Genomic DNA, 25,141 nt, shown 5'->3' with positions numbered 1-25,141 from the left:
CAGGGAGACTGATTCGAGTTTCAGTGCCCTCCGCCCTCCTGGCCCTCCTGGCCAAAGCGTGGGGACAGTCTTGCTCAACGCTGCCCCTCCTCCACTCCAGGGCAGACAACAGCCTCCAGAGAAACTTCTTTTTCTTTTTTCTTTTTTTTTTTTTTAGAGGCATGTTTTTATTTATTTGTTTGTTTGTTTGTTTGTTTTTGTTTATGCAAGCACTGGGTACAGTCAGAAGCGCGGGAGGGTGAGAGAATTCACCAGAGCCAGAGCGGGGAGCAGAGCAGGCAGAAGGACCGAAGTACACTGCTGAGGGGAGCAGCGGGCGGCAGGAGAGGTCTGCGCGCCATGTGGGACCCTCCTCCGGTGGCCGGGGAGGAGCCGGGGATCGAACCGGGGCCGCAGAGGTCGCGGGCAGCTTCGCAACCCAGCGCTCAACCACCTCGCCACCGGGGAGGCCCTTCTTTTTCATTTTTGTGATTATTTTCTATTTATAGCCAAAGCTTTTGGCTTTCCATAATGGTGGTGGCTTAGGTTTCCTTTTAGAGCACATGCCTTTATGTAAAAAGAAGTGGGTCGCCAGGCCTGGGGGTCATGAGGGAGACTGAGAGGTTCAGACAGGTGTCGAGGACATGAGAGACAGAAGGAAGATTTTCTCATGGATGTAATCAAGGACTGGTAGGAACTGAAATGGCAGTGCCTCTCCTGCTAAGCAGAATGAAGTCATCGGAAGCCACTGCATGTGACGTGTGGGGGGACGGAGGGGCGCCCCAGGCAGCACTCTCACCAGCTCCCACTAGCTCCTGTTGGGGCTTTGGGGTGGAGCCACAGCCAAAGAAGGTGAGCCTCCCCCACCCGCTGGTTCCACCCTCAGGGAACCAGCCAGGCCGCTCTGTCCAGGCCAGCTGGCTGGTGGCCACAGGCCCCGGGGCTTCTGGGCCTGCAACCTGTAGCGAGTCCAGACAGAAACACACCCGGGGGGCGAAACGTGCCCTGGGGCGTAGGTGTGTTGTAAGGGGAATGGAAATGTCTCGTGGATCGTGTTTTACAACGATTATGTGTTGAAATGATCAGTTTTGGGGTTTTTTTTAATTTAAATATATCATGGAAATTAATCTCACCATTTTATGTTTTCAGTACTGCCGCTAGGAAATTTTATTTCTGTTTTTATGGGAGGGAGCCTCCCAGCTTGTTCTGATGCCTTTTTAATGTAGAGCAAAAGCACAAACACACACCCCCGACACATACACCAGAAGAAGACACAGCAGCCAGGGAAGGAAGCTGCTTGCAGCGCCCACAGCACAAAGCCCCACCCACCGGCACAGCCACATGGGACTCGCTAGCACGAGTGTGGCCTAATCTGGGGACAAGCTCGAGCACTCGCGCCGGAGGAACAATCAAATCAATTGCCGAGAGGAAACAGCGAACATTCGAGAAAATCTAAAACGCCCGCCTGGGAGGCATCTCTCTGCTGCATGGAGCGCAGCAGAACCCCAGCAATTTTTTCTTTCTTCAAATGAAGCTGCTCTCCCTGCCCCTTTACACCTCACAGGGCTGGTGGGGTTTTGTTTGGTGTTGGTGTTTAATAGAAGAATCCGGCGCTTGATTATTTTATAGAAATGATACGGCCAACACCCTCCAAGAGCTGTTACTGGCCTCTTCCTTGCCCTCCACCACCCGTGGGGCCTTATTTCTCCTCCTCACACCTGAGCACAAGTTTCTTCAGCCGACATCGCCTCCCCGCCAGTCAGCGCGGGGGACAAAGCACACCTGTCTCTCAGCGCCTCGTGTTTCAAGTCCAGGAGCAGGGGGATGGAGTCTTTGAATGCCTTCATCTTCATCTCCAGATGGTAGGCCACCGGGAGGCTTCGCACTTGCCGCGGCAGCTTCCGGAGGTTCTTGAGAAACCCCTCGATTCCCTCCTGGAGAAACTGAACGTTCAGGTTGGCCCAGAGGGTCTGAGACCACTCTTCTTTGGCAGCCTGGGGAAGGACAGGAGAGCGTCCCGTCACCACGCTGGCCAGTCTGAGTGCAGAGCCTGATACTCCATGGGCCAGGCCACCCCACGCTCCGTGACCCCACGGCCCCCCTCCCCTTGACCCCCATTTCCTCTGCTCCACTACCCTCCCCTAGCCAGCACCCCGCCCGGCACACTCACTGCTGAGGATCACGTGTCCCTGGGGAAACAAAGGTCAGCATCTCCCCCCGCATGACAGGTCAGCCCGAGGCCGCCTCTCCACCCCCACTCCCCCCACCGGAATTCACTCGAGCAGGTCCCTTCGCTCCACACGCTGCCGCAGTTTACATAAACCTGGCTGCAGCCCCCGGCCCCGAGCACCCCGCCCCGGGGGACGCCCACCTTGAGCCCACCATAGAGCTCGTAGACCAGCTTCAGCCCCTTCATCTCCTTCTGCACCTGGAGCAGCTCGGGGTGCATCGTGATTGGGAGGTCGAAGAGCTTCTCGGCGTTGGCGAGCTCCTGGCGGCTCCTCTCGTGTCTGGCCAGCTCTCTTTCAAACATCACCAAAAGGTCTGTTCCTGACAGATAAATAAGTGATCGATCGATAGGGAGCTAGACAGATACAAATGGACGGATGACGAGGGATGGACAGGTGGGTGGACGGACAGACACAGAGAATCCAGTTTCAGATACATAACATGAAATGAGAAATCATAAACAAGTACATTGCTTGTCATTTGGGCCGCAGACCCCTCCAGGAAGGCCGTCTAGAGTGAGCAGACTTTACCTCATCACCCTTCTAACTGAAGCCAGGGGGCTGGTTCCGTCTCGGTGCTCCCCCATGAGAACTGTGCCCCGTCATCCCTCCGCTGAGTGGGCTCAGCCTGGGCTGCACACCTGAGCCTCACAAGGGTTTTTTAAATCTTCGCGTGCAGACCGCCCTCAAGAACAACGGGCCAGACAGGGCCTGGACCCGGGGCCTTGGGGGTGCTTCCAGGACCCCAGGAGTCCAGGGCACAGGCGGCCGCTCCTTCCCCACTCCTAAAAACACAGCCGGGTGCTGGGCTGCGGCTGCAGCCCCTGCCACTTCCTGCCGGAGACTCCTCTCCACACGCTCCATCTCGTCTGCCAGACCCCGCATCTGCCGGCCCATGCGTCAGCCCCTCCCCTGGGTGCCTCGGAACCCTTCCGCTTTGAACAGATGACCCACAGCACAGCCCCTCCAGCTTGTGCCAAAAGCATCGGATCCTCCAAATACCTGCAAGGTGCTGCGTGTGAGATGCATCCGCCACGGCGGCGTTTACTGAGCGCCTGCTGCGCAGCCACCAGCACTGAGGAGTTTGCAGAGAGAGGGCCACAGTCCCAGGGAGGGGGAGGGGGGTCTGGCGGTGCCGGTGGTGGCACTTACTGAGGACCCGTGTGTGGCCCGAAATGTTCTAAGCCCTGTGCTCCACCCTGGCCACCCCACCTCACTCCCCTCTGGCCCAGTGACCCTGTGGCCGGGCTGGAAGGACTAGGCCTCCCAGCAGGATCAGCTTGAGACCCAAGGCCAGCGGAAGTGGCATCCTATTGTGGGAGAGGACGTGTGACCCGGGCAAGGCCTAACACCTACGTGCGGTCAGCCTGGGGCCTGGGGTCCGGTTCCCAATGAGACAGAGCCCCATGAGCATGAGGAGCAGGGAGCAGGCTGGTTATTTCTCCAGACCTCGTTTCTCCCCAGAAACAGGAGCAGCCCTCAGCCCACCTGCCTTGGAATGACCCGCTGAGGCCTGGTGGGTCATCCAGACAGAGGCAGTCACCTGTCTGTAGCAGAGGGAATGAATGACGTGCCCATATCTGCCACCCGGGGACATGACTGCACCCTTTGTCCTTGGGCTGGATTTCCCCACCTTTGTGAGGCAGGGCCTGTCCCGCCCGGTTGCAGGAGAGGAAGCTGCGACCTGTAGGCCTGAAGCGTCTCGCCCAAGGCCGCACAGCTTGTAGGCAACAGAGGTTGAGACCTGCATCCACGTTGTCAGGGGGTCAGGGGGAAGGGGTCTGAGCTGACCCCCACGTGGCCCCACCACCTCCTTCGCCCCTTCTCTTGAGAACCTCACCATAGATTGACAGCCCTCCTCACACACTGACCTCCACTCCCGCCCCCCACGCCCGGCTCCGTGCCTCGACCACTGTCCATGACGACACCTGCACCCCAAGCCGCCTGTGTCGTGCCGTCCCGTGAATGCGCTAAACCCATTTAGAACAAGGTGTACCTTCCTACCTTTTCACCCTGAGGCCTGTGTTACTTGGAGGACAGAAGACAAAATGAAGTGGTCGAGGGTCTAGTCCAGAGAACAAATGCACCAGAGGAGTTAACGTGTTAACGCAAGAGGCTAGAGGAAGTGGGGTTCATAGAGGGGTGTTGGGGCTGAGCTCCCACAGAAACTGCATCCCCGGGGGCAGGGAGCCTGGCCCGATATCGCTCTTCTCGGCGCCTCCCCGTGGCCGGTCCTGGAGCCCGAGAGGCCCAGCATTCTAGCTTCCCTGTATGCGACCACTGCACCAGACCAGGAGAAAAGCTTGTGAGGGGAAAAATAGGTCTTGAAATCACAGCATCGTCACACTCGCCACTGAATCCTCAAGCAGATGTCCTTGGGTTCTGCCGCAAGAACAACGTGAACGTTCTTACCTCTGTCAAGGTCTTCCCCGACAGCACCAGGCCCTTCGCTGTAAAAGCGCTTCGCAAAATCCTCTATCTGCCGTCTATAGTTGAGTATTTCACCTCGAGTAATCTGAGAAAAGCAGAGTTGCATCAGCTCAGCCCCTGGACATCGGTAACCGTCTTCACTTGGAAAGTAAAACGCAGACGGTACCTCTGTGAAAGTCCTCTTTATGCCCCCAAGAGAGTGCTCCACACTCATCGAATCGCTAAGCAGATTTTGCCACAGGCTCTCAATCATTTTAGCCAGTTCTTTCTCTGCATCAGGTGGCTGTTCAAAGAACAAAGAATAAACGATCAGCAATTTGGAATTAAAATCTCTGGAGGTGAGGTTCTTTGGGCCAATAAAAGAAAAAAGTTGGTTTAATTATAAAGATTATATTAAAGTAATTTTATTAATATTAACTAAAGTAACATCAGGATAAAATCATTTCATTTTATCCTGTTCTATATTTATTTTTTTTATTTATTAATGAAATGTTTTCTCCCTTACCTCGCGTGGTCCCCATTTTTCACCCACCACCTTATCTTACAATAGCCGAGAGACGGAAACAACCCAAATGCCCCCAAACAGACGAATGGATCAAAAGGTTGTGGTATATCTAAACAATGGAATGCTACTCAGAGATCCAAACACTCATGCCATTTGCGGCAACATGGATGCAGCTGGAAGGACAGAACATTTTTTAAAAAATAAATAATCTAGAAAGATAACCTAGAGAAATAAGCTCATCATAAACTAAAACCCAGCTTTAAATCAACCTAAGCCCTGAAAAACTAGCACCATCTCAACCGCTCATGGACCCAGCGTCGATGTCTGTCAGGAACAGATAAGCTCCTTTGATGAACTATAACGTGACGTGGAGTCTCCAGCCCTGTCTGTAACCTGTCATATCAATGCCCAGCACGCAGTCAGATATAACAGGGGTGTAAGGACACAAAATGACAAATAAAATCAAGAGACACACGTAGAACAAGCAGACCACCAGGAGTTAGGAGACACAGACGCTAAGTCAGTTGTACTTTAACCGAGTCAGGGAAACAAGACAAAATTGAGAATCTTGGCAGAGAACAGAAAATTGTTTTAAAAGGAGATTCTAGGCCTGACAGTTACAATGCTTGAAATTAAGAGCTCAAAAGAGAGGTCCCGGGAGATGACAGGAGAAGGCGGGAAAAGCTTTCCAGTCTCTCAAACTCAATATACATAACCTCTAAAGCTCTCTGAGAAAAAGTATTTGAAGAAAAAACAGATCTTTGAGTCATAGTATCATCTCACTTTCCAGCCACTTCCTAAGCAAGACACACCTTTGACTTGATAAAGGAGACAAAAGTTAAAATTGAGAATTGGGGGCCTCCCCGGTGGCGCAGCGGTGGAGCACTGGGTTGCGAAGCTGCCCGCAGCCTCCGCAGTGCCGGTTCGATCCCCGGCTGCTCCCCGGCCACCGGAGGAGGGTCCCACATGGCGCGCAGACCTCTCCTGCCGCCCGCTGCTCCCCTCAGCAGTGTACTTCGGTCCTTCTGCCTGCTCTGCTCCCCGCTCTGGCTCTGGTGAATTCTCTCACCCTCCCGAGCTTCTGACTGTACCCAGTGCTTGTATGAATAAATAAAAATAAATCTTAAAAAAAAAAAATTGAGAATTGTGGCAGAGAACAGGAAGTGTTTTGTTTTTTAATGGGAATTCTAGAAATGATCATTACGATGCCCGCCTTAAGAGCTCAAAAGGCAAGTGAGGGGCCAGTGTCGGCACACAAGACACAACTCAAGAGTCCCTGGTCCTTGTGTTCGGGTCCCTGCGAGAGGCTTCTCGCGGGCTCCGGGGCCTCGTCAGCGTGGGCCTCGCTGCTGCGCAGGATCCTGCGCTGGGCAGACCCCTGGTGGCCAAGCCGGGGGCACTTACGCTCCTCAGCACAGGGCACCTGGGAGCGCTCCCTGGCCAGGTGGACGTGGTTCACCTCGCAGAAGCAAGAGGGTCGCTGAGACCCACGGCATCCCATACCCACAAAGACGCAAAAGGGAAAAGCTTGAGAAAAGAAACAAATGGCCTTTGTAACACTGAACTTGCATAAAATCTGTACTTCGGCAGCTTCGTGACTTGGCTGTTTCAACACCTTCGCTGAGCTCTAGGCCTGGAGGGGACGCAGAGAGCCCCTCGCCAAAAAAACGCACAGCGTGCCAGTGATTTCAGGAAAAGCCAGACCCCCTCCAACTCATCCACGGACGTCTAATGCTCCCCGAAACCCACGCTTCAAAGAGAACCGAAGCACCGACCAGCTTCTCTTCTCATCTCTCTCATCATGGCCGGCCCGCGGGCGAGAGCTGTTGGCCAAGGGGAGCGCACACACACCGAGCAGGCAGAGGCAGCGCTGAAAGGCTGCGCGGTCACGGCCAGGCGGCAGCAACGCTGTGCGCGCCGAGCAGGATCAGAAACAAGCTCCAAGCTTCCTTTATTCCAAATTACTGTAGGCTTGCTTAACATTTACATTTTGTGACTGAAAGTCATGAAATGACTCTGGGGGTCTGTTTGAGAGATAGTTCTGACAGGGTCTCAGTCTTCACCCCAACTGTACAATGCTTAAGAGAACAGAAGGGGCGTCTGGAGGGCCGGGAGGACAGGCGGGGGCTCCCTCCTCCCAATTCTCACAACTAAACTGCGGCCGCACACCCCGAGGGGAAGCGGACCCCCCACCAGAGCACTCCCCCAGGGCAACAGTCCGTGGACGGCGGCAGGAAATATTTGAAGTAGACTCTATAGCGGCAGCAGGACATGGAGAGCGGGCGCTGCGCAGAGCCCCCCTCAGCCTTGACGCGGCCCGCGCCAATGCCAGGGACTCCTGAGACCCTGCACCGAGTAAGGGGGTGTGTGAGCCGGCACCCAGGATGGAGGGTGCATTGTTGGGGCCGCAGGAGTGGGGGCGCAAAGCAAGGGTGACTGGCTTGAGCCTGAAGCTCTCGGCACAGAACAGCTGGACCCCGATCAGTCAGAAGAAGCAGGTGGAGCACCTGGGTCTCCCCTAGATGAGGCTACTCAAAGATCAGGCTGAGCTGCCCACACCATCCACCCGATCCAGGCAGAAACCAGGACAAAGAAACACCTGGACAAACAAGAGCTCAAGCCCCTCCCAAGCAGGGGCTTGTCTAGCACAAGCAGACACCCCGGGGGAGGCACTGTGCTGGAAGAGAAGAGCGGAGCTCCCAGCCTGTGACCCCTATCACCTGCATCCCACGCCCAGCCCCGCAGCTGGTGCCAAAAAATAGCCCCAAGTGGAGACCCCCAGATGAGGAGACACCACCCAGAAGAGGGGTCTCTGGGTCCCTGAGTTTCCTAGGGGTCACCCTTGGCTGCCCCACTGCCCACCCTCCTGTATACCCACCATCTCTCACAGTGCCAGACCCCAGAGTACCTCAGCCGGAGCAAAGGCGGCAGTCTAGACATCTCCCCCATTACAGCCCATAGGAAATGAAAAATGAGGAGACAGACCACCACGAGTCCCCAGGGCGACGCCCCGAACTAGCAGGACGGCAAACGTTTCAGAAGAGGAGGGCAGGGTCACAGTCGCAACAATGCTTATGGAACTCAAAACACAGAGGCCATAGGACAACAGATGCAGGTAAAGAAGTGTGCGGAGCAATGATCAGAACTAAGGGCGTTAAGGAGCGCAACAGCTGACTTCCTGACACGCGACCGAGGGCCTCGCCAGCAGACACGCAGAAGCAATGGTGAGAACTGGATGACCCAGCAACCCCACCTTGGGCAAATACCCAAAGATAGTGAACCACCAATACAAAAAACCGTTCACAGCAGCAGTGTGCACGATAGCCAGGACACGGAGCAGCCTGCATGTCCATGGACAGAAGGTTGGATCCCAAAGATGGGGGATAGCCACACCGTGGAGTACTACACAGCCATTAGAAAGGGTGGAAGGCAGCCATTTTCAACAAACGGAAGGGAATTTGAGAGAAAGATGTGCAGCAAAGTCAGAATGATAAAAACAAATGCTGGACACTTGTATAGCAGGCACCTGATAACATGAAGCACTTTCCAAAACCAGCGGACTTCAACAAACACGCTGAGGCTCTGAGGCCAGGAGGGAGGGGGGATAGAGAGAGACAGAGGGACACCGGGATGGTGGTGGGGAAAAATAATAAAAAGATGCATGATTTCCATGGTGTTGTGCAATAAAAGAACTTTCCATAAGAAACTCATAATAAGGGCAGTGTCAGGACCAGCCGCAGCTGCCACTGTTTTTAATCTGGGGAACGCTCTGGGGCTCTCAAATTTTTTTTCTTACTGATAAACCAAGACGTAAAGAAAGAAAGCAGACGTCCACTTACGGAGATATTGTACATGGCCAAGGTGCGGTACCTCTCCTGGACGTCCCTGTATCTCAGCTCCATGACTAAAGACTTGCTCCTGATCTCGGCAATCGTGGCGAGGACAAGCTTGAGGTCTTCAAGGGTGCTGGGGCTCTTCTTCAGCTGTTTGGCCAGGTGCTAGGAAACAAGGTTGAAAGGACACAAAATCAGCGTCGAATGAAGACCCAACTGCCAAGAACAGCCACTGGGACGAAACCCAGGGACAGCCACCTCTATCTCTTCGTGGAGATTGTGGAGCTCCTCCCTGGCTGAGTCGTTGAGGAGTTTCCCAAGCGAAAGCACCCAGGACTTGGCATTTTCCCGCACTGTGCTCGCCAGCGGCCCGAGCTGCAGCCGGACGCACTGCTCGTCCTTAATCAGAGGGTGGCGCAGGACGTCGGAGGCAATCTTGGAATAGAACTGCAGCTTTTCATCATATGCCACACAGGGGGGTTTCCTGGCGGCAAATTTCTCCATCACGATGGTTTTGTCCAATTTCCAGAGGGGGCGATACCTCTTCCATTTTTGTAGGTACTTTGTAAGATTGAGCAGAATCCTGTGGACGTTTTGGGGGATCATAAGTGCTTGCTCAGTTATCTGGGGGTTCAGAGAGATGTCATTGTAAAAGCTTATTATAACGAGTTCTTCCTCCTCCCCCTTCTGAGGAGGGCACTCTATGCAGCTGCCGTGCATCCATCGGACAAAATGCTGGAAAATAAGAACAGGGGGAGGGGGACAGTACTTTAGTGTCTATTTGACGCCACACATCTGTATTATATTCGTTCGCATACACAACTCTAGCTAGTAACGGAAAGGGCTTTATCAGTGGGGCTAGATTGTAAAAATGACCACAGTGCTTTGCTCCTCCCATCCAGAGATGAATGTGTTCTCCCACGCCAGGCTAACCTGGGACTTAACCTGCCCAAGAGAAAGGGCCAGACGGGACACTGCATAAGTTCCAAACCAAGGGCTCAAGCAGACCTGCAGTTTCCCCTCTCATGCTCTTGAAATCTTGCATCCAGCAGAGGGACGCACTGGAGCTGGCCCAGAGGATGATAATAACGTGGACACAGGAGAAGCCAGGTGCCCCCCGCAACCGCCAGCCAATCATCAGACATGTGACTGAGATCACCCGCTGCCACATGCACGAGTGAGCACAGCCAAGACCAGAAGAACCGCTCAGCAGAACCCAACCCACGGCACTATGAGCAAAAGAAGGACTATTTTCAGCCACTAAGGCGTAAAGTTGTCTACTAAGTTGTCGACAAGTGTCACATCATCTAATCTTCCCAACAGCTCCAGAGGTTGGCCTGCACTATCATTTCCCCTTGAGGGATGAGGTCATGAGGATCGCAGTTAAAAACTTTCACTCATTTTGTTTTCTGTCATGAAATGTGAACCCAAAGTAGAAAAACATGCTGTGGCTAAACCACACTAAGTTACCTCATCATAAAGGTTTATTTGCAAAGACTTCTGTTTATGGAGTACCTTTTCAACATTTTCCAAGGACAGGGAAAAACTCTTTTCCCTTGAAAGAAAGCATTTGTGAAGATAAAAGAAGACTAGCTCTGTCAGAAGCCCCAGGCACATCTACTGGGGTGGGAGGCAGTTAAATCAGCATGAAATGTTGTGATTAACACCTTTCTTATTTATTTGCCCCTTGGAAACTGCTTTGTTTTCCCACTCAAAGAGTTGTCGGTGTAACATCTGTAACTTAAGAGAACTGATAAAAAAGAAGCTTAATAAATAATCTATTTTGCACAGGACACAAAATGCGTTCAGCTTATTCATTCATTTCCAATGTGGTGAAAACTAATTTCCTGTGGGTAACAGCTACACTCCGTTTTATGCTTAAAAAAAGCCTAAGACATGTTTGACTTTCTGAACAAGACGATGTCAGTGTGTGGAGGGAGGGGCCTGACATCCTTTGCCCACAAAGATGGCCCCGCATTTCCATTGTCATGAGACTTTGGAATTTTTGGCAAAAAACATCCATTCAGTAGTGTTGACCCAGAGCCAGGCTGACCCAGAGCCAGGTTCGTGTGAACTGCCGTCCGCGGAGCCGGGGCTTCAGAAGTGGACAAGCACACCGAGGGCACGGTCTCGGGGGGCTGGGCTGTAGGCACGGGGCAGCCGACAGGAGAGTGAGCCAGTAGATAGGGAAGAGTCAGAGGTGATGGGGCAGGAGAGGATGGTGGGGCTATTTCCCAAAGCAGGATAACTGGGCAGGGTCAAGGATTCCACCCTGGACAAGCCGCGTCTGTCGTCCAGGGGGCAGGGACTAGGAAGCAGAAGAGTGCAGAGCGTGAGAGAGGGCTGGGGGGGAGATGGAAATGGGGGTCACCTCTCATGACTGGTACTGGAGGAGACTAGAGACTCCTCATGATGATGTGGGGAGTGGACAAGAGAATGAAGGGGGCCAGGATCGATCTGGGGACACTCCAGGGTTTGGAGACCAGAGAGGAGAAGCCGGGCAGGGGCTGAGACGGCCTGGACAAAGGCCAAGTGGAGCCGTGGGCTGTGGGCCCGGAAGCACAGCACCTTGGTCACTGGCCCAGCCCCCCGGGACTCAACCCAGGCCCCTCCGCCCTTACCCTGGTGATCTCCACGCAACTTCGGACGCAGTGGACACACATTTTGTCGATCTCATTGGCGTTGGGGTGAAGGATGATCTCGGGGGCAGTCAGAATGGTTTCCGTTTGGAACAAAGGGACATTTCCAAGGACTAAAGAATTGAAAGACTGCAAATTCCTAGGAGGGTTAATAAAAAACAGAGTCAGTCCTCAGCAGAGTGAACTAAACCCAACAGTTGATGGAACGACCAGAGCACCCTCACGTGGGAAAAATCTCCTCAAAGGAATAAATACTCTCAGGTTGTCACGGCCCATCTGGAACGAGTATGTACGTTATTTTTCTGGCCTAAATATTCCAAATCACTCATTCCTGCTTTGGGGAGGCTGATCTCCCTTCATCGGAAGACACCTAAACCACACCATGACTTCCGAAGTCGCTCAACTCTGACCTGCTCGGACGTGTAAAGTACTTTGATGTCCGCACCGAGAAGTCTAACTTACTTCAGGACGAGCTTGGTCAGGACCTCATAAATCTTATTTTCCCAGTACTCGTAGTAGGGCAGCAGCTTGGGGGCCTTGCCGGTGTTGGTGTGGACAACCAGGCCCTCGACCTTGGTCAGCAGAGGCCCGATGGCGAGATACCACCTGACCATGTGCTCCACGTCTTTCAGCCGTTCTCGATCAATGTGCTCAAAAAACTCCTTCACGCCTGCGGAGGAAGACGCAGTGTTACGGGGCTCGAGCGGCAAGTCACACGTACATCTTAGAAACACCAACGCAGCCCCTGATCCCCACTTAGAGCAGAGAACAAGTCAGCAGCAGAAGTCAAGCCACGTCCTAGTCGGGAAATACGTGGCCGAGGCTCGTAGCTGGCACCGCGCTCACGTGAGCCACCCGGAACGGGGCTGTGCCCAACGTGGGCAAGCTCACAGCCTCGACTGGCTCCCGGGCTAGGCTGGGCCCACTCACGAGCTCTCCTGAGCCCCTCAGACACAACTCACTTGGCTGCCACCAGGGATGGACAAAAGTGTGGCTGATTTTCACACGGAATCTGTGACATTAGCTGAGCAATATGTAAACATGACAAGAAGAAAAATTACCTGAGAGCACTGCAAGTAAATGATTGAGATCACTAGCAATGGTTTTAATTCGACTCAAGGGCCATGTGAGGGGGGCAGGAGGGAGCACATAGGTGTTAAATGTGTGGAAGTGTGAGTGTGCGTGTAAGAGTGTGTGTGCGCATGCGCACGTGCAATCATGAGCGAGATGTCTACAAAGAGGCCAGGAGCCACACCCACCTGGGAGTTCGTCCTCACTCTTACATGTTGGATATTTAAAGAGATTTATGGACTCAATCAACGCCAGCCTGGAAGTGATATCGTCCGCGTTCTTGTGGATCTGGTGCACCAGAGATTCGAATTTCCCGATGGCCTGTTTGCACCGGGTTATGTAGTCAGGGATACCTTTGGAGAAAAAGCGGAAGGAGGAGGAAGGGCCTTTGGGTTCCGTGGTCATTTCCCTTCTCCCCCCTCTTCAAGCCCTCCTGGTGCGTCTGCAGCACGGACACCTCCCTGCACTAGAAGGAAGGCCCCGATTCGCGCCGCCTCCCTGGATTCCTGGGAAGAACCCACACTCACACCCGCAGGGATGGGGCCAGGAGCCCTGGGCTCAGGGTCAGCCAAACTGCCTGTTTCTTCTACTCAAATCCTGGCATGAAGCTGTGCAGGGAAGAGGCAGCCCCACCCTGCCAGCTTCTCATCCCACAGCCTGGACCCTGCACCCAATACCGCCCTGCCCCCCTGCCCGCTCTCCTGTGGCCTCTGGCTCAGACAGGTAGACAGCTCGACCATGAATTTAAAACAGAGCAGCCGGAACTAAGTGTGTGGTGTTTATGATGCCATCGGAACATCATTAAACACTGTGATGTGGGCACAGGCACCCCGCTGTCCGCAGGTAGAACATCCCAACTTGCTGTGATTTGGGGTTATTTTGGGAGTCTGGGCATGCTCAGATTCTTCTTGCTATATTAATGGTAATAACATCCCTAGACCCACAAATAACCTACAAAATCAGACCAAATCGGCACATTCTACCTTTGGGTGGCAGGAGAAGCCTGCACGAAGATTAGGCCCATTTTACAGGTGAGGAGACTGAGCCCCCAGAGGCTGAGGCACATGGGTAGAGCCAGGCTCTTAACCCAGGGGTTTCGCTCTGGAGCCCACAGCCCCAGATGCAGGTTCTCTGTGCAAAGAAGAGAGAAGACGAGGAGAAAAGGAAATGAGGGAGCAAGGAAGGAGGAGGCCTGCCGCAGGAGAAGGGAGAGAGGAGGAAGGAAAAGAGAAGAAGAAAATGCTGCTTGTGTAAAAAAGTAAAGTTCCACTTCCAGGACAAGGGAGTGGGTGTGTTTTCCTTGCTCCTCCAGCTAAGTCAGCTAAAGCAAACTTTAAGACTCAAAGGTGGAGCCACCAACTGGCCAGGGTGCTGGGCCCGGAGGTGACACCCTGGTGAGTCCCGGGGGTCCTTCTCATCCATCCCAGTCTTGGAGCTGGGGAAGGCAGCGGCCCGCATGCCAGAAGCCCCAAGAGAATCCCACAATCTCCAGCCAAGGCACCAAGAAAGGACCCCGCCCCCACAGAAGCGTAGACGTGACGGCCCCATGCAGTGGGGGCCAAACAGGATCCTCCGTGCCCCGCCAACGCTGATGAGGTACCCGGCCCTCTGCCCCCTGTGCGTGGTGGAGAGGTCAGGGAAGGCCTCCGCAGGGAGGGGGACCCCACCCAGAATGGGTGCAGACCAGGACGGAGCAGGAATGTGGCCCCATCTGCCGTGAGGCGGCGTGGGGGCCCAGGGCTTATACCTCCCCCGGCAGCAACACTACATGGCCAGCAGACCTGTGCAGGGAGAAAGGCCAATGGCCAATCTATAACTAAGTCAAAATTAAATTTTTAATATTAAAAAAAGCAAAGGACACTTTGTTTTTGGAGAACACTTTGACTTGGCAGTGTCAAAACGGCACCCCCTTCTTCACCACAGCTAACCCTCGAGATGAGTTCTAAGGCCCACCAAGTGCCACTGACTAATGCGCGAAGCTTATCTGTTCACTGTCCCTATAAACACACAAACATCAGGATGCAACTAAGATGTTCTCAAAGAGCTATTTCTGCACCCCAAGACCTAAAGGGCCAAGAGGCGGTTTGTTACCTAGTGAGTTCCAGTTCAGCCTCTTGTATCCAGACCGAAACACTCTGATCAATTCCTGGGAGTGGTCCTCCAGGAGGAGCAACTCGGCCTCGTTCAACGTGCCTACGAGCTTGTGGTAATGATCCAGTACACGCTGTATCCCGTCCGTGTACCTGTGCGGGACAGGGGAGCCGTGAGCGCACACAGAGGGGCTCGTGAAGTCCCGCGTTACGGCCCGAGCTGTCACCAGGGACCAGTCACAGCCACAACCTTGAACAAGATCCTCGCCAAGGTTTGGGACGAGCAGCTCCTCCCACACATTTTCCTTTTTGGAAACTGTTGGCTGCTTCATTAACAGGTAATCATTTATTATGGTTATTATTAGATGAATGAATGAATGAATACATATTCTAAACACTTCCTCATTTTCATTTTTTTTTTGAAGATTTATCTATTTATGCAGACAAAAGCTGGGGTACAGGCCAGATGTGCGGGAGGGTGAGAGGATTCACCAGAGACAGAGCAGGGAACAGAACAGGCAGACTGATGAAATACACTGCTGAGAGGAGCAGCGGGCAGGACAGGAGAGGTCTGCCGCACCATGTGGGATTCTCACCGGCCGGCCAGGATCGAACCCACACTGCAGACGCTGTGGACAGCTTTACAGCATTGCGTTCAACCCGCTGCGCTACCAGGGAGGCCCCTCATTTTCATTTTTTTTTTAAAGATTTATTTATTTATTTATTTATTTATTTATTTATTTATTTATTATTTATACAAGCACTGGGTACAGTCAGAAGTGTGGGAGGGTAAGAGAATTCACCAGAGTCAGAGCGGGGAGCAGAGCAGCGAAGGACACTGCTGAGGGGAGCAGCGGGCGGCAGGAGAGGTCTGTGCACCATGTGGGATCCTCCTCCAGTGGCCAGGGAGCAGCCGGGGATCGAACCGGTGCTGCAGAGGCTGCGGGCAGCTTCGCAACCCAGCGCTCAACCGCTGCGCCACCAGGGAGGCCCCTCATTTTCATTTTTAATGTGGCAAATGTTGGTAGTTATAAAATCCACAAAAACGAAGACTCTCCAAGGGGCGGGGGTTCTCAAAGGGGTCCTGAGAACGGAAAGTCTACTGCTGATTTAAGAGAAGAGCCTTCTTACCTAAGAAATTTGTCCTCCTGAAGTGCAACATTCCTTGCTAACTCAGGGACAGTGAACCCCAGCTGTTCCAAGTACTTAGTGTCATGAATGATCTCCTTGAGGGCAGGTGAGAAATTGATCACAAACACAGGCCCCTTGTCCGTGGGTGCCGCGTCCTCAGAAGTCTGCGGAAGAGACATTTCGTTGGTCTGGGCTGGGCAGGGGTCCAGGGAGTCAGACCCCTGCCCAAGTTCAATGTGAATTGGAGGGGCCCCCACGTGGGGCCCAGGACACCCGGCATCTAGGGAGCTGACAGGATTCAGACAGAACACAGCTTTTGTTTCGTGAACTGTCTTCCAAGAACTCGGTCTAGTCACCCACATCCAAAAATCTGGTGATGGCACATAAAAGCCAGAAGCCTGGCCTCCCTCAGAAAGTCACAGCAGCAGACAGTTCATGGCAAGACTAGGCTGGAACTGGAAACAGGGCCCATTGGCGGGGGCCTGAGCAGTCCGGCTCCCAGTATATGGTCCCACCTCACCACCTTCACTCATCAGAGTCGGGATTTCAGAGACCAAGGACCTAGAAGAACAAGCCCAAGCCTTCCCGCCCCAACAGCTGGTGTCTGTTTACAGAGCACCTGCTCTGTGCCAGACCAGTGCTAGAGAGCAGGACGCACCACCTGGAAGGTTAAAACGAGTGGTCCATTGTCGGATGCTCCATGTAGGGACCAACGGAGAATCTTCCTGTTCATGTGTCAGCCGATCCAACTCACCTTACAAATGGGTAAACTGAGGCTCAGAGTTCAGCTGCTCGCCCCACAAGTCAGGAGGGCTGCCCGATCCTGGCCCACCTCCTCACCGTGTCTGTTCTGTCTCCATCTCGCTCCTCCCTGCCCCTCCTCCCACCCAACCTCTGCCCTTCTTTGCCTTTGAGCCAGGCAATAGATGTCAAGTTCATGAGCATCCACAAGTCAAGCCCCAAGAACATGCTGGATGCGTCACTGATGGGACTGGGGCAGGCTGAGGCAGCACCTTGGTGAGCAGGCTCTTCTTCATCAGTGTCGGCAGGATCTGCTCCGTGTTCTCTCTCCACAACTGGTATTTTTTGTCTTCGTATTCCTTCATGGTCCTGCCCACTTCCAAATATTTCTGTTTTACCTATCAAAAATTCAGATCATTGCCATCTCCTCCTCGGAGACATTGTCTTCTCTCTTTCTAAAGAAAGGATGACCTGGTAATGCATTTTGCAAAGGGAAGCAGACAGCTTTGCATGTCTGTTGCGGGGGGGGGGGGGTCTGTTGGAGATGGTGTGACTGGTCCAGGCTGGCCAGCAGGAATCTGCACCCACAGCCGTGAGCCAAGAATGGCTGTGACCTTGTTCGATGATCAGAAAAAGCAAATAGAACCTCAATGCTGGCAGCACGTGAAAAGTACGTGAAGTTCCAATTGCAGCACCCCATGCGAGGTTCCCCTGGGACACGGACACACCTGTTCCCTTATCACCCCGATCCATGCAGGCCACAAGGAGAACTGGGTAGCCGCAACAGGACCCGCCAACCCCTGAAATACTCACTCCCCGGACCTTTAAAGAAAGGGGTTGTCAATCCCTTCAGCCCAACATGCAAAGGCCCAGGGGCGGGGAGAGCAGCGTGAAAGTTGGCAGCCCCCCTCGCCAGAGGCTGAAGGTCAAGTGCAGGGAGAAGCCCACTCGCTAGCTGGACACGCTGCCGTGTACAGAGACGCCACTGAGGAAGGCCATGGAGGCGGTTTCAAGGCCCAGGGCTATGTGAACGAGCGCAGGAAGGCCTCACAGGCGGCAGGCGCGGGTGTGAGACCAGGAGCTTCTCCCGCAGGCCACTCTCCGCGGCCCGGGTCACTCGGGGGCCCCGGCCACGCCACACACCTCTCTCCCCAGGTCACTGTCCAGAATCTCCTCCACCTCCTGGAAGCGGAGGATGGTGTGCTTGATGCGGAAGAACAGGGAGCGCTCCCAGCAGATGGCGCCGGCCACCGGAGGGTGGTTCTTGTACAGTGGCGGGTTCTCCTGGTGCTGAACAAAGAGCTTGTTGATGATGTCGATCTGAAAACCAAGCAGGCACCTGTGAGCAGGAGACGTGACCCCGTGGACGAAGGCAGACGGAGCTGGAGGCTGTGACTTTAAAGAAATGCTCACGGCACCTTCTGAGACCTGGGCGAGTGTCTTGACGACCTCCACGTCACTTACTGCTCTCTCTCACCCTCTCCACGCCTCTCCCTTCGGCGCCGCACCCGCTGCTCCACACCGCCCGGCAAGCCCACGCCATGAGCGACCAGTTGGCCGGCTTATTAGAAACTTCCGCGGCTGAGGCAGACGCAACGGGTGGCCGGGCCTGCCCCGCGCTGGTGCACCTGCCCCTGGGCTGCGCGGCTGTTTATCACAGAATATCTTTAAATCAGGTTAAAATACACCCAACATCGAACGTGCCGTCCCCACCATTGCTATGTGCGCAGTTCAGAGGCTGAAGTCCAGTCCCCACACCCAGCGAACCCGTCCGTCCACAGGGTGTTTCTCATCTTGCAAACTGAACCTCTATTCTCATTGATCAGCAGCTCACCCCTCCCTCTGCCCAGGCCAGCAACCACCATTCTGCTCTCCGCGTCCTTGACTGTGACACTCCAAGCACCTGCTGTAAGTGGATCCTATGCAGGAGACTCTTGGGGGCTGGTTTCTTTCACTTACCAGATTCCCTCAAGGCTCACACGGGGGGGGGGGGGGGGGGGGGGGGGAATGGGAGACAATGGGGGGACAGCAGGGTGCAGCGGGGGCAGTGTGGAGCAGCAGGAGACAGCAGGGGAAGCAGGGATAGTCAGGGGCAGCGTCCCCTTCCTTCCTGAGGCCAGCACTCACCGCGTGGACAGACCACATCTGGTTCATCGTCCACCTCCAGCTGAGCACGGCCGCTTCCGCCCCTTGGCTGTCAGGAATGGTGGCCATGAACTTGGGCATGTGAACATGTCTACGAGACTCTGCTTGGACTCTTGGGCCATAGGTCTGGCCTCCTTTTTAAAAGTGGCCTTTCCACACTCCCATCTGGGTACTGAGGTGCGGGAGGCAGCACGAGGTCCCCGTGACAGCCTGGATCCCCAGGACTGTGACCTTGTTTTGTCCCGTGGCATAGGGGAATGTGGGAGCAGTAGGGTCAGGGCTGCCCAGCAACCGGCCTTACAGTGGGGAGGTTATCCTGGGTTCTCTGGCGGGCCCTACATATCCTGAGGGCCTTTACACAGGAAGAGGGAGTGGAAAAGGGTGGGCAGGATGGGTGTGGGGCTGCTCCTCCCTGGCTTTGTTTTTTTTTTTTTTTTAAAGATTTATTTATTTATTTATACAAGCACTGGGTACAGTCAGAAGCACAGGAGGGTGAGAGAATTCACCAGAGCCAAAGCGGGGAGCAGAGCAGGCAGAAGGACCGAAGTACACTGCTGAGGGGAGCAGTGGGCGGCAGGAGAGGTCTGCGCGCCATGTGGGACCCTCCCCCAGGCAGCCGGGGATCAAACCCGGCGCTGCAGAGGCTGCGGGCAGCTTCGCAACCCAGTGCTCAACCGCTGTACCACCGGGGGAGACCCAGCCCCTCCCTGGCTTTGAAGAGGGAGGAGGCCAGGAATATCCAGAATTGAAAAACAAAAGGAAGGAAAAGGATGCTCCCTGGAAGCTCCAGAAAAGGCTGCAGCCCTGGTGCGCCTTGATTTACCCCCAGAGCCAGCCGGGGAAGACCCCGCCCTCAGGGCTGCACCTGAGGCAGGAAAGGCATGTCCTTTAACTCCGGCCTGTGTGGTCCAGGGCCTCCTGCAGGGGGAGGTGGCGTCTGCGCCTGGAGCCACCCACGCTCCATCTACTTAGGTCACAGCCTCTCATTTTATCTCCCCAACGAAGCCATATGCCTATTTTTCGGTCTGTTTCTCCCACTCGATGTGAGCTCTCTGAAGGCAGAATCTGCTGTGTCCAGCTCCTGCTCTCTTTGCCTCAAACCACGGGGCGCCCCTGGGGCAAGCACCAGGTAAATCCTGAGTCAACAGACACACATCCCCATCCTGCGCGCGGCCTGTGTGACCACGACTCACTCACGCAGTTCTTTCCATGACCCCCTCATGGAGGGCAGGATATGCTGTTGTGCTTGAGAAATTCTTACTGAATTTCTCTGAAAATAAGCAAACCCTCTTTGATCGGGCCACCTGTCCTATGTGACATTCCCTCAGCGTGTCCCCACCAGCACGGCAGCTGCAGATCTGCCCGTTACCTCTTTACAATACTGCGCAAGGATGTCGTTAAACTTCATCATCATCTGTCGATTAATCGCCTCCCGCGAACGAATATGCTTAAATTTTAAAAGCATGTCAAATGCCGCTTCGGCAGATCGAAGCGTCTTGAAAGATTCGTCGATAAAATTTTTGGCTTCTTTCTCGATAACCTGCCAGGACAAAAAAAAACAAAACAGCCAAGTCTAAAAGACAGCCCTCGGGGCCCCAGAATCAGCCCACGGAATCCAGAAGGGTGAGAAAGAACAGACACGGAGCTAGGGCCCCACTGAGCTTTAGCAGGAGGGGGTCCCGCTAAAGAGGGCGACTGCGTCATGCTTTCCTGCATCCCCCCAAAGTAAATGATTTTAAAAGGATTATCTCACTGAGACTAAGATGGTGGGGAGGACACATCCGATGGGGCGGACAGTCAGGAGTTTGGGATGTTCCCACTGACCACAGGGGAGCGGGCATCGCCCCCCCACCTGAGAGGGGCACCAAGTGGACGGAGGAGTGTCCACCTGCGCCTGACGTCTGTGTTGTTCCCAGTAAGTAGGGATCGCCTCTTCTGCTTAAAACAGACAACAGCTCTCAGCGCGGTCAAGCCCACACAGGTAACCAGGGGGACACAGGCGCCCGGCCCCGGCCACGGGCTACTTGCCAGAACTTCGATCTTGAAGTCATCGATCACGTATTTCCAGTACTGGGAGGACTTCATGCTGAAGGGGTCAAAGGTCAGGTTCTCCATGGGGCTGACCAGGCTGTCCACGCGGCACAGCACGTCGTCAATGCGCTTGGGGTCGCCAGTCACCGCCTTCAGCTCCGGGCCAAATATATTGTAGAACTCCTCCACCACCTGTGAGCCGAGCGGCGGGGTCAGCTTTTGGTTGTCTCCTGGCTGTTCTGGCCACCCGGGGGGCACTTCCAGATTTGCTTGGGGGCATCACATCCCCCTAGTTTGTGCCCCCCGCAAGCTGGGACTCCAGACACCTGGCACGGCTGAGCAGGCGGGCGCGCCTGGGCCCTGCCCGCCCCTCCCTGGCGCCCAGAGTCACCCCAGCTCCCTTCCAGCCACATTCATCTCTGCCTCAGGGCCTTTGCACGTGCCCTTCCAGGTGCCTACTTAACACCACTTATCATTAAATACCGCTCGGTCGCTCACGTCCGCCCCTGAGACCAGGCCAAGCCCTGGACCCCCCCAAGAGCGCCTCAGCTGTTCTTTCCATGGCCAACTGCAGCTGTGTATCGTGTGGTTGCTGCACCTCCAACCTCTCTTCCGCTAGACTGTCTGTTCCCCAAAACCACAGATCTCGCACATGTCTGCCCGGGCCAGCTTCGTGGGCCTGCACTCGGCCGGCGCCTGGGGTCCAGGCTCAGGAGGGCCCCGCGCTGGCTCACAGCCCTGCTATGTCCAGCTTGAACTTTTGTCTTTGAACTCGTGCTCTGGGGAACAACGTCCAAGGGACCGTGTGCATGCACAATTGCAGGGGAGATGCGTGGAGCCTGTACGCCTGCCGCCCCCCACCCCCTGTCCACTATGGCACCCCATGTCCAGAAAGCAGAGAATTCTGGGGGAGACTCAAAACCAACAGAGGCCAGTGCATTGCATCCACAGCAGATAAGTAAGGATGCTGACGGCTCCCAGGGACCACGTTCTCCCTTCCAGCCAGAGCTTGCTCCAAACACAGAGAGAAGGCTAAGAAATGTTCTATGGAGCACACCTGGCCCGGGAGCTCTACCAACCATTTTGTTTCAACTTCTGATCCCTCCCCAGAGGAGGATTTTGCGAGACTCTGAGAAGGAGCTACCCAAGGTCAAAGGAAAACCAAGGCCAGGAGAGGGGAGGGGTGTCACAGCAGACCAGGACAAGGTGCAAAGGTCTGGGGGTGTCCTGATGCCTTCTGCAATCTTCCAAAATATTCCAGGGTTCACTGCATGCTCTTCCAAGTGCTCCCCGCTGCCAGACCTTCTCTGTCCCCGACACAGAAAGCCGCTGCTGAAGAGCCAAATGCCCCTGGTCCACCAAACTCCAGCAGTACCCCTTGGCCCACCCACCTGAAGGATGTCGTAGAGGTCCTGGCAGATGGTGGCTATGTAGTCTGTCCTCTCGAACAGCCGCTTCCGGTCAAACTCCCACCGGGCCTCTCTCCCAGAAGCCTCGATCTTGGCCCTGACTTCAAAGTAGGACTTTTTCCACATGTGCAGGGTGTTCCTGGCCTCTGAGGTTTTGCGCTGTGCGCTAGCTCGGTTCTCTCTGCAGAGCAGCAACAATGAGACAGTGGGGGCAAGAGTGGGAAGCCGAGGACACCCCCAAGGGGTTGGAATGGGAGAGCCCAAATGAGGTCAGCACCTGCCCCACCCCAGCTCTCCACCCTGTGAAAGGGTTGGCTCTGCTGCAGCTCTGCAGCTTTGACCCCCACCAGGGTTCAATGCCAAAGCCAAATGACAACGCCAAGACCTGGGCACTTGCTTCACCTATAGCTTTTCTTTTTTTTTTTTTTTTTAATTATTTTTTTTATAGAGGCATGTTTTATTTATTTATTTGTTTGTTTGTTTTGTTTTTGTTTTTATTTTTGTTTATACAAGCACTGGGTACAGTGAGAAGCGCAGGAGGGTGAGAGAATTCACCAGAGCCAGAGCGGGGAGCAGAGCAGGCAGAAGGACTGAAGTACACTGCTGAGGGGAGCAGCGGGCGGCAGGAGAGGTCTGCGCGCCATGTGGGACCCTCCTCCGGTGGCCGGGGAGCAGCCGGGGATCGAACCGGAGCCGCAGAGGCCGCGGGCAGCTTCGCAACCCAGCGCTCAACCGCTGCGCCACCGGGGAGGCCCAGCTTTTCTTTTTTAATGAAAAAAAATCTCGTCTCCTTCAACTCTTTTTTTTTTTTTTTTAAGAGATTTTTTTTTTTTTTAAATAGAGGCATGCTTTATTTATTTATTTGTTTGTTTGTTTGTTTGTTTGTTTATATATGCACTGGGTACAGTCAGAAGCACATGGGAGGGTGAGAGAATTCACCAGAGCCAGAGCGGGGAGCAGAGCAGGCAGAGGGACCGAAGTACACTGCTGAGGGGAGCAGTGGGCGGCAGGAGAGGTCTGCGCGCCATGTGGGACCCTCCTCTGGTGGCCGGGGAGCAGCCGGGGATCGAACCGGCGCCGCAGAGGTCGCCGGCAGCTTCGCAACGCAGCGCTCAACCGCTGCGCCACCGGGGAGGCCCTCCTTCAACTCTTAATCCTCAGAGGCAGCTGCCCCTGAAGGCATCAAGTCCGGGACTGAGGACCCTCCGACCCTCTGCCTCAGTCTCTCCGGGGGATCCAGGGAGAAGGTCCTGGTTAAAATAAAATGAGCTACACCCTCGAGGCCCTGACAACTACTGCCACATGGATGAACCTGGAAGCCAAACATGCAAGGCCACCAGCGTGGGGTCACCAGCACAGACGCGCAGACCACAGGGACAGAAAGGAGATGCCTGGGAAGAGGGGGTGGGGGGTCCCACAGAAAGGTTGGGGGTTTCTTTGGGGGAGAAAGAAAATAGCCTACAATTGGCTGCGGGGATGGGTGCAGAATCCTATGCTCTCCCCTGCCACGGATGGCAGGCGTGCGCGGACAGCCAGGCATGTGCGTGGGGTGTCCATGAAGCCACATGGGGTCCTAGGGGAGCATAGGGTGGCTCTTCACCTGAACAGCGTCCGCAGGTTGACCACGCGGCAGACCCGGTCGGCGATTTCCCAGGCGATGCGTTCCATGAGTGGGACCATCCTCTCGTCCTTGTTGTAGTGCCGGGAGATGATCCACACCATGCGTAGTGCATTCATCATGGACGGGATGGTCTCCAGGACCACATGGAAGCCAGAGCCGTGCGTTATGTTCTGAGCAGAGAGACACGGGCTGCTTGAGGAGCAGGACCAGCCCCAGGACCACATCACACCGTAGGAGCAGGTGTGCGGCAAGTTTCACTCTTCTCGACTAAAAATATCCTGCTTATCGTGGGAGAAAGTGTCTGACAACCCCAAGGAGCTTGAGATTGGTCTGGAAGAACTGACACAAATAGACAAAATTGACCATTTTTTTTAAGAGCTGGGGTACAGGCCAGAGGTTGGGGAGGGTGAGAGGATTCACCAGAGACAAAGTGGGGAGCAGAATAGGCAGATCTACTGAAATACACTGCTGAGGGGAGCAGCGGGGACACAGGAGTGGTCTGCTGTGCCCTGTGGGTTGCTCCCTGGCTGGCCTGGGATTCGAACTTGTGCTGCAGAGACTGCGGACAGCTTCACAGTGCTGTGCTCAACCCCATGCGCCACCAGGAAGGCCTGATAAAATTGACAATTTTAAGATCTTAGTGAGAAGAGACTGGCCATCAGGAGACGGGGTGATGTCTCCACCCCTCAAATCTGCAGGGGCTCGGCCCAGGAGAGGACAAAGATGATGCACCACTTCCAAGCACAGCCTTTGGCCGGGCTGCCTCTGGCCCCTGGAAAGCCGGCCAGCCCGGAGGAAGTGACCCCCAACACCAGGGCACGGAGGAAGAAGCGCCCCAGCCGCTGTTGGAGGGAAGGCAGAGCGTGAGCCGGAGCAGCCGTCGTGGAAAGTGACCCGCACTCTCTTTAAAAAACTGAAAACAGGCAGGACCCGGCATCCATCCAAGGAACGGGAGCCTGTTAACTCGGAGCCAGACGTGCCAGCCAGTGTCCACGGGGCCACGGGACATGTCTCCACAGCGGCGCGTGGAGAGGCGGGACAGCCAGGCCGGGAGCACTATTCAGCCGGGGAAAGACAAAATGCTGCCGCCGTCAGCAAGATGGAAGAGTTCGGGGTGACTGTGTGTGGTAAAGCAAGTCAGAATGTCAAAGGCCAACACTGACGGCTGATTCGCCAAAGCAAAATAAGTAAAAAAATAAACGGACATTAATACACAAAGGGGGTTTTTTAAAAAAGAAAATTAAATCTGGGTGAGCTTGGATTCCAGAGCTGGCGCCACAGGGCCCTG

General features: G+C 54.7%; 1 protein-coding gene across 1 annotated transcript in view; it reads right to left on the bottom strand.

Moving 5' to 3' along the window:
• The window catches only part of DNAH10 (dynein axonemal heavy chain 10), a 106,989-nt gene that overhangs the window by 71,612 nt on the left and 10,236 nt on the right, over positions 1-25,141 (bottom strand). The window contains exons 9-25 of the mRNA XM_037511308.2: positions 23,833-24,023; positions 22,215-22,413; positions 20,821-21,015; positions 20,162-20,332; positions 17,791-17,967; positions 16,920-17,045; positions 15,907-16,070; positions 14,777-14,928; positions 12,874-13,038; positions 12,077-12,284; positions 11,597-11,753; positions 9,234-9,710; positions 8,982-9,140; positions 4,804-4,920; positions 4,620-4,722; positions 2,351-2,529; positions 1,762-1,973 (exon numbers count right to left, since the gene is read on the bottom strand). Coding sequence (XP_037367205.1) covers positions 1,762-1,973; positions 2,351-2,529; positions 4,620-4,722; positions 4,804-4,920; positions 8,982-9,140; positions 9,234-9,710; positions 11,597-11,753; positions 12,077-12,284; positions 12,874-13,038; positions 14,777-14,928; positions 15,907-16,070; positions 16,920-17,045; positions 17,791-17,967; positions 20,162-20,332; positions 20,821-21,015; positions 22,215-22,413; positions 23,833-24,023 — 3,152 coding nt within the window. The remainder of the gene's footprint in view (positions 1-1,761; positions 1,974-2,350; positions 2,530-4,619; positions 4,723-4,803; positions 4,921-8,981; positions 9,141-9,233; positions 9,711-11,596; positions 11,754-12,076; positions 12,285-12,873; positions 13,039-14,776; positions 14,929-15,906; positions 16,071-16,919; positions 17,046-17,790; positions 17,968-20,161; positions 20,333-20,820; positions 21,016-22,214; positions 22,414-23,832; positions 24,024-25,141) is intronic.

The sequence above is a fragment of the Talpa occidentalis genome, unplaced genomic scaffold (assembly GCF_014898055.3).
Source record: "Talpa occidentalis isolate TD23 unplaced genomic scaffold, MPIMG_talOcc4v2.1 talOcc4.14, whole genome shotgun sequence".
Lineage (NCBI taxonomy): Eukaryota > Metazoa > Chordata > Mammalia > Eulipotyphla > Talpidae > Talpa > Talpa occidentalis.
Note: the sequence above shows the minus strand (reverse complement) of the source record. Positions and strands in the feature narration are given on the sequence as shown.